The sequence below is a fragment of the Pimephales promelas genome, chromosome 21 (assembly GCF_988280905.1).
Source record: "Pimephales promelas chromosome 21, fPimPro1.hap1.1, whole genome shotgun sequence".
NCBI lineage: Eukaryota > Metazoa > Chordata > Actinopteri > Cypriniformes > Leuciscidae > Pimephales > Pimephales promelas.
Window position 1 is genome coordinate 30,021,188 of NC_142789.1, and position 8,500 is coordinate 30,029,687.

Genomic DNA, 8,500 nt, shown 5'->3' on the forward strand with positions numbered 1-8,500 from the left:
CATAGCAACTACACTGTAAAAAATATTTTCAAGATTTGTTATCACAACATATTTTCTTTTGTCAAATCAACTTTATAATAATTTATTTAGTTGAGATAACTTATTATTTTGAGTTTCTGATGGTTAAATTAATCTCCTTCATTGTATTAACTCACTTTTTCCAGTTCAATCGACTTAAAATTTTAAGGCAACCCAGGTTACTTACTTTTTTAAGTTAAACCAACAATATTTTTTTACAGTGTAGTAATCACAACATTTTTTCTTTTGTCAAATCAACTTAAATAATTTATTTAGTTGAGATAACATAACATTTTGAGTTTCTGATGGTTAAATTAATCTCCTTCATTGTATTAACTCAACTTAAAATTTTAAGGCAACCAGGTTATTTAATTTTTTAAGTTAAACCATAAATATTTTTTTACAGTGTAGCTTAGTGTGTGTATAGTTACTGTTTTTGTTAATTGAAATAAACATTAAAATAAGAAATTTTAATTTTAACAACCCACTGAAATTAAATAAGTTTTAAGTTTATTATTTCAGTCCAAAAAATGTTTTTATAGTTTTAGTTTAACCCTACTGCTAACCAGTGTTTTTATTAATAACCAAAACTAAGAAAATAACTTGCGTTAAATGAAGCTGATATAAACTAACACATTAGATTAAAATTAAAAATGTCACTAGCATCTAAATAGAAAAAAAATATGTTTAAGTTGAAGTGCTAAATTTACAAATAAATAAATAAAAACACTTAAAACAAACTAAAAATGTAAATACTTGTTACTATTAATCCGTTTTATCACTGTATATAAATAATGCTAAAATAACACAGTTTCAAATGCATTTGTCCCCCAGGCCTGGTGTGATCAGACTTGTTTGTGTTCACAGAGATTCAGCTGCATGTGTCTGTGCGAGTGGTTTATGGGTAGCGCTGCTTCTCCTACAAAAGCTTCTTGGGTTTCAGCATACGGTGTGAGACGCAGCGCAGGGAGACCTCTGGTGGTGAAATGTAGACTTCAAGAGCTGCAAGCCCATCCAAGAGGTTCGTCTTCTCCTTCAACTTGTGTGATTATTCTTATTTGTACATGTTCGGTCATGAAAGCGTCTTCTCTTGGCCAGGTTGCGAGGGACTTCAAGCACGTCTGTACACATAAATACTTTATTGCACATTTCATGTTAACTGTAAATGCCACTGCTCATATGTGACTATTGTTCTGTGAAGCACAGCACCCCTCGGGCCCAGTTGCTTTTTTAGGGAACCGTAAACTGGTTAGGGTTTAAAAATAACACGACTATCTCATATGAAACCAGCTGGTGCTCTCAAAATGAACCGTTTCTTTATTTTGCAAAGAAGTGCTCCTCATAAACTCATGAATTCCTCACACATCTGTTTCTGCAACCTTAAAGGAGAACTGCGGTGCAAAATATAAGGCCAAATAATGAGGGTCCCTACATGCAAAACAACATGTCCGGACCCTCATCATGTCACTGTGTTAGTGTGGGGCTATTTTGAGCCTTGTTAGTGGTATTAACTATTGGTATTCTTTTTACTTATTATATGCCCCTATATACTAGCGTTATAATATAAACATAAATAAAACTCTTTACATTTGATTATCATGAAAACAAATATCAGAGAACGGTTGACTAGGTACCGATGTTTTATTAGACCAAAGGTTCATTTTGCACCGGAGTTCTCCTGGTTATCTTCGGGGACTTTTAGGCCCGCAAATATCTTTTAAAAAATGTTCTCTTTGTCCAAATGGTATGAAAACTTCTACGCCTCTTAACACTGTCTAGATCTACCAAGAAAAAAAAATAAATAAAAAAAATAAAAATAAAAAAAAATATATATATATTTTTTTTTCATTTTTAAATATATATATATATTTTTAAATATATATATTTTTTTTTATTTTAGCGTGAAAAAAATGCAGACACTAAACAACGCAGATCACAGACAGAAATAAAGTGGCACACTTCCAACAATGCAAAAAAAAAAAATCCACAATGCACACTCTCTCTCTCTCACACACACACACACAGTAATACATTTGTAAGGCTATACTATGCATACTGCCTGCCGTGCACTGACGCATAAACACCTGCCGTGCACTGTAAACGAGACTGTATGAGATGACCAATTATTGTTTCTAGTTGTTTGATTTTTTTTTTTTCCCCATTCACTTTTTTTAACTAACTAGTTTTTTTTTTCCACTGCTTTATTTGCTCATTTGTTATTGCTGTTCAGTTCATTGCATTTTGATGTTCATGTCATGTATTTTTCCTCAATATGTAATATAACTGTTAATTTCTGTAATTACAGTTACAGTTAGTAAAATTGTAGAATTATATTAAAAACAGATGATTAAAATAAATGATAAAATCTAAAGACTCCAACATTGGGACTGGGAGTCTTGCTCAGGTTTGATTAAAAGCATAATGTAACACTATTGAAGAACTTTTGTCTGTACAAAAAAATGCTAAACTTTGACAAACTTGTGATAAAAATTATAATTGTGATTTTATAATATTTAGATATGTATCCAACTGGAAAAACTTGTGAAAAGATAAGTAGTTTGGTTAATCACATGACAAATAGCTTATGGTGGAGGTCTATGGCCATCTAGTGGTTAAAGTGAGTTATTTTATTTTAAAACCTTATCCCCCCCTCCCAAAAAAAGGGCAAATTTTGACTCTTACAATCTTACATTAAATCATTTAAAATGATCAATGTTATCCCCATAAATGAAAGTTAGAAATCTGGGTCTTTTATAAAGTAAATTTGCAGTTTTTTGCAAAAAAAAAAAAAAAGTCTATTTAAATAAATATTTATTTATTTATTTATAGAAATTTCAAAGATATCACAAATCCTCCAAAAACAGCACAAATGTAGAGTAAAAACATTAATAAACAGACTAAAATTACATTTGTGAACAAAAAAAATAAAAAATCCGTAACAAAATTAAATGTTATCGTCTAGGGTCCCTGGATGTAGACACGCATGAACATAACCCCAGGCTTCATTTGAATTTGCGTCAGATTTTGCTGCGGTACGCGTGCAAGGCGATCCATCAAATGTATTTGCATGGACAATAACATAGACATATACACTAGACCTCACCTTGGATACGGCAGTTCATTAGAACGAATGCGTCAATAGAGCCGCCATCTTGAAACAGGGGAGCCCCTCCACTTTAATGCAATGTAGTAGACACAGGTCTAACGCAAATAAAATCACCATAAATCATCATGAATGCGATTTTTCTTGTTTTTTTGGTTTGTTCCAACGGTCAGACATGTATTTATCATTGATTCCAGAAAGAAATTTTATTTATTTATTTATTTTTTTAAACATTCTTCCTAGTTCATATTTCATCCGTGAACATCATACGCTGCACAAAAGTCCGCCACCATCAATGAATTCGAAGTAAAGGCAGAGATAGCAGCGTTACCTAGCTACTTCCTATGACAAGACCCCTGTTCCAAGATGGCGGCGGTTTTGACGCATGCTTAGAACCCCCAGGTGAGGTCTAGTGTATATGTCTATGTGACAATAACAGGTCGGCCATCTCGTTCTGCAGTGTTCGGCTTCACAAACCTCATCTATCAATGTTATCCCCATAAATGAAAGTTAGAAATCTGGGTCTTTTATAAAGTAAATTTGCAGTTTTTTGCAAAAAAAAAAGTCTATTTAAAGAAATATTTCTTTATTTATTTATAGAAATTTCAAAGATATCACAAATCCTCCAAAAACAGCACAAATGTAGAGTAAAAACATTAATAAACAGACTAAAATTACATTTGTGAACAAAAAAAAAATAAAAAATCCGTAACAAAAGGGTCCCTGGATGTAGACACGCATGAACATAACCCCAGGCTTCATTTGCATTTGCGTCAGATTTTGCTGCGGTGCGCGTGCAAGGCGATCCATCAAATGAATTTGCATGGACAATAACAGGTCGGCCATCTCGTTCTGCTTCACAAACCTCATCTATAATCAGACTTACGGGAGTCTGTTGACCGAATGAGATAAAAGTTTGAATGTGTTCACCACCATGTTCTCCAAGTTTAAGATAAGGAGAATATTCCCACTGACGACTGTGGGAAAAACGCAAACCAGAGCCGTGCATACCAACCCTGTGAGCACGTTTAGCCTAAAGCGGGGACTTTCCCTTTCAGGAATACAACACCGTTTGTTAAAAACAGCCAGCGATGTGACCTCCTGTAGAAGATCGGTGTTAGACTGTGCAAACGTTGATAGGTTTGGTTTGTCTGCCAAACCGGTTTGGACATCGTTCCCTGGACAGGACCATCGTTGCTCACCGTAAACACACCCGTCCCTGTGAACGCCACAGCCGTCCTTTATCTGTGTGTTTCTACACGAGTCAGACCTGAGCCGACCCAAACTCAACAGGACCAGCATTGCCGGAAGAACCCAGGACGACCCATCCGTGTCGGGAATGCATGTAACGAGACGTCCGCCTCTTGTCAAACAGGCCTCCACAGCGAACCCTTCCAGCGTCCAGTCATGACTGCTGTAGATCCCACTCACAACCCACGCTAGCAGACATCCCAAACAGCCAATCGTCCTAGAAAGACGCTTAGATTCATTTTGCTCCGAGTGTCCCGTGGCCGTCCCGTCCAGCAGATCGACCAGCAACTCCACCGCGATCAGGAGCGGCGTCAGCAACAGCACGGCTCCGTAGGCCTGACCGAGAAACAGCAGGAATCGAAGGGCCACCACATCCGAAGACACGCTGAAAGGCGTCACCCAGATCTCCGTGAGCCAGACGGAGAGCAGAAACACTGGAGGAACACAGAAGAACAGACGTCAGATCCACGAATCAACGGAAAACCAGGAGAAGGTGTGCGTCTGCTTACGGGTGACGGCCAGGTCCGTGAATAACAGCAGGCAGCAGCAGCAAACACTGACCGCTGTGACGGCGTGTGTGACCACAGACGGACACAACAGCGCACTGAACGTCAGTTTACACACACACACACGGAGCGCAGCGTCCAGAACTCCTTCCATCTGCACGGATCAGACGTTAAAGGGTTAAAGAGTCATAATGCACATTCTCTGGGAGGAAGACGATCATAAATGCACTAGATTTTTAAAAGAAAGTCTGATTATGCAGGAGTGTGTTCAAAGCCCAAGATACGTTAAACATGTTTGTTTAAAGGAGTAGTTCACTTTTGAAAAAACTTTTGCTGATAATTTACTCGCCCCCATGTCATCCAAGATGTCCATGTCTTTCTTTCCTCAGTCGAAAAGAAATTAAGGTGTTTGATTAAAACATTCCAGGATTTTTCTCCATATAATGGACTTCAATGGGGTCCAAATGATAGTTTCAGTGCAAACTGCGAACTGTTCAAAGGGCTTTAAACGATTCCAGATGATGAATAAGGGTCTTATCAAGCGAAACGATCGCTCGTTTTATAAATAAATAACACAGTTTAAGTTTTATAAGCTCAAACGCTCGCCTTGCTCTGTTCTGTAACGCACTCCGGTTCGAACTCGTTCATCAAAATGAACAAATCTTTTTCCGAGTCATTTGGTTCATTCGGCGAAAGAAACTACCGGAAAAAGATTTGTTAATTTTGTTCGAACAGGAGAGTCACGAACGTGCACCACAGAACAGAGCAAGGCGAGCGTTTGATCTTATAAAACTTAAACTTTATTATTATTTTTTTTAAAAGAGCGATCGTTTCGCTTGATAAGGCCCTTATTTATCATCTGGAATCGTTTAAAGCCCTTTGAAGCTGCACTGAAACTGTCTTTCGGACCTTGAACCGTTTGGACCCCATTAAAGTCCATTATATGGAGAAAATCCTGGAATGTTTTCATCAAAAACCTTCATTTCTTTTCGACTGAAGAAAGAAAGACGTGGACATCTTGGATGACATGGGGGTGAGTGAATTATAAGCAAAAGTTTTTTGAAAAGTGAACTACTCCTTTAATACATGGATCTGGTCTTATTGTGGAGGATTCATAATGGCATCTGATCTTACAAATTTGAAATGTCTTAGTCATAAAAAAAGTCACTTTTTCCACTTCTGTAATGTCTTCTATAACGTGTGTGTGTGTGTGTACTTGTACAATTATCTTTGTGAGGACTGGTTTACGCATGCTTTATATTTTTGTTTTCATATTTTTATTGCCCTAATGTGGGACACCTGAGGTCAAGTCTTTGTAGGTCCCCCATAAATACACGAATGACACTGAACTGTGGGTCAATGACCCAAATGCAAACTATGATCAAAATCATATGTCCAATCATATTTGAGGGTGTAGCAATCATCAAACAGGAGACACCTTGTGTGAAGACCATCCTAAGTTTGTACATCAAAAAATAGTGTATAAACTATATATTTTATATTTTTATCAAATTTCCTAGGAGATATGGTTTCCAAATCCGGGCCTAATGTGGGACAGTATTTTTTTTTTTTTTTATAAAAATATTAATAATGTTTATATTAGAAAAATATTAAAGAAAAAATGTTTCACCTAGGCCTTTTTTCAGAATCTGTGGTCAGATATTAATACATATGTAATTCCTAATAAATACGTCAAAGAAACTCGCTTTAAAATAATAAATAGATATAATCCATGTAACAATTTTATCAGTAAGTTTAAAGAAGGGGTTTCTCCATTATGCTGTTTTGGTAAAGAGGAAACATAAACAATGCTTCCTCTTTTTTATACGAAATTATTTTGCTCTTAAGTTTATCCGTTTATTTTTTAGGTATTTTACAAATGCATCACTATAATTGATATAATAGTCTTGTTTATGGATTGTGATCTATCTAACTAAAAATGTTTCATTCATTCATACAAAGAAAATGACTAACTAAGATTTAAGAGAGAATCTAAAATAAAAATACGATTTTACTATTTTATTATTTAATTTTATCATAGATTTTTCAGTGTCTCACATTAGGAAGCTGCAGATTGTCTCAGACAACTAATAATTTCTCTTATGAATGGTTTATCTGAATTTTCTCTTAGGGCTGTAAAACGATTAATCGCATCCAAAATAAAAGTTTTTGTTTACATAATATATGTGGGTGCACTGTGTATAATTATTATATATATACAAATGCACACACATATTTAAGAAATATTTATATATATATATATACTAAATGGTATTGGGTGTGGATTTACTGTTTTGGTTGCACATCGTAATATATTCACAGAAGTCTGAAGTGCAAAAAATGTCCCACATTAGGGCAATTCGCCACATGAATCTAACAGCATAAACAACATCGAATAAAATCAAGAGCATTTGGTTAATTGCCATAATCGCAGGGCCAGTCCAAGATGATTCCTCACTCACCAGAAAGATGAAGAAATGCAGTAATGAAGCCTGTGAGATCTGAGGTTCTTCACGTGATGAAGATCAACATTAGTCAAGGCACTGAGTGAGGAGACACCTGAACACAGCAGCAGTCACTCATTCTGTGTGTGTGTGTGTGTGTGTGTGTGTGTGTGCATTTCTCTTCACCCTCCCCCAGTGGGACGTGTCTAAACAGTCGAGAGTATTCCTGTCTCACCTGGACTCAAAAGCACGTGTGTGTGTGTGTGTGTGTGTGTGTGTGTGTGTGTGTGTGCAGTGGGAGTGTTTGACTAGAACCAGTCCATCTGCTTCCTCCTCAGTGTTCAGATGTGTGTAATGTATGATGCAGATCTCGTGACACTGACAGCACACGACACGGTTCGTTGACTTTTATTCGACTGATGGGGAACACTAAAGAGCTCCTGCAAGAACACTGAAGGGTGTTTGTGTATCCACACACACTCGTTTAAAAACCCTTGAATCAAGCAGACTGTGCTCCTGCTGCCATCTAGCGTTCAGTTAACAGAACGACAAGCAAATAACGTACTAAAGAAACGAAATGCTTTACTTTAATTTCAATGTTGCGCATTATCATAAAAACCATTTAATCTGAAGGCTTGAAATTGGTTTTATAGACAATTACAGATTGAGTTCACAAATTATAAAACAGGTTGTCAACATCCTAAATTGTTAAAAAATTAAACATCAAAAATTAAAATTATCCCATAATTTACTTACCCTCGAGCCATCCTAGGTGTATACGACTTTCTTTCAGCCGAACACAATCAGAATTATATTAAAAAAATATCCTGGCTCTTCTAAGCTTTATAATGAGAGTGGATGTTACCCCCCAAAAGCGCATCCATCCATCATAAAAGTAATCCATACGACTCCAGGGGTTAAAGGTGTAGTTGACTTTTAAAAAAAACTTTTGCTGATAATTTACTCGCCCCCATGTCATCCAAGATGTCCATGTCTTTATTTCTTCAGTCGAAAAGAAATTAAGGTTTTTGATGAAAACATTCCACGATTTTCTCCATATAATGGATTTCAATGGGGTCCAAACGGTTCAAGGTTCAAACGACAGTTTCAGTGCAAACTACAAACTGTTCAAAGGGCTTTAAACGATTCCAGACGATGAATAAGGATCTTATCAAGCG

The 8,500-nt window shown here is 36.3% G+C and overlaps 1 protein-coding gene across 2 annotated transcripts; it reads right to left on the bottom strand.

The window, feature by feature from the left end:
• Positions 1-3,913: 3,913 nt before the first annotated feature.
• LOC120480638 (uncharacterized) lies at positions 3,914-7,426 on the bottom strand. 2 transcript variants are annotated; one of them, XM_039673915.2, is made up of 3 exons: positions 7,341-7,426; positions 4,882-5,032; positions 3,914-4,806 (listed from the first exon to the last, which is right to left on the bottom strand). In XM_039673915.2, exons 2-3 carry the CDS (start codon positions 5,030-5,032, stop codon positions 4,004-4,006), a joined length of 954 nt encoding a protein of 317 aa, XP_039529849.2. In that variant the 5' UTR covers positions 7,341-7,426; the 3' UTR covers positions 3,914-4,003. The 2 variants fall into 2 exon arrangements, with proteins under 2 accessions (XP_039529849.2, XP_039529850.2); XM_039673916.2 differs by lacking the exon at positions 7,341-7,426 and having other exon boundaries at positions 4,882-5,117.
• Between the last annotated feature and the right edge of the window lie 1,074 nt (positions 7,427-8,500).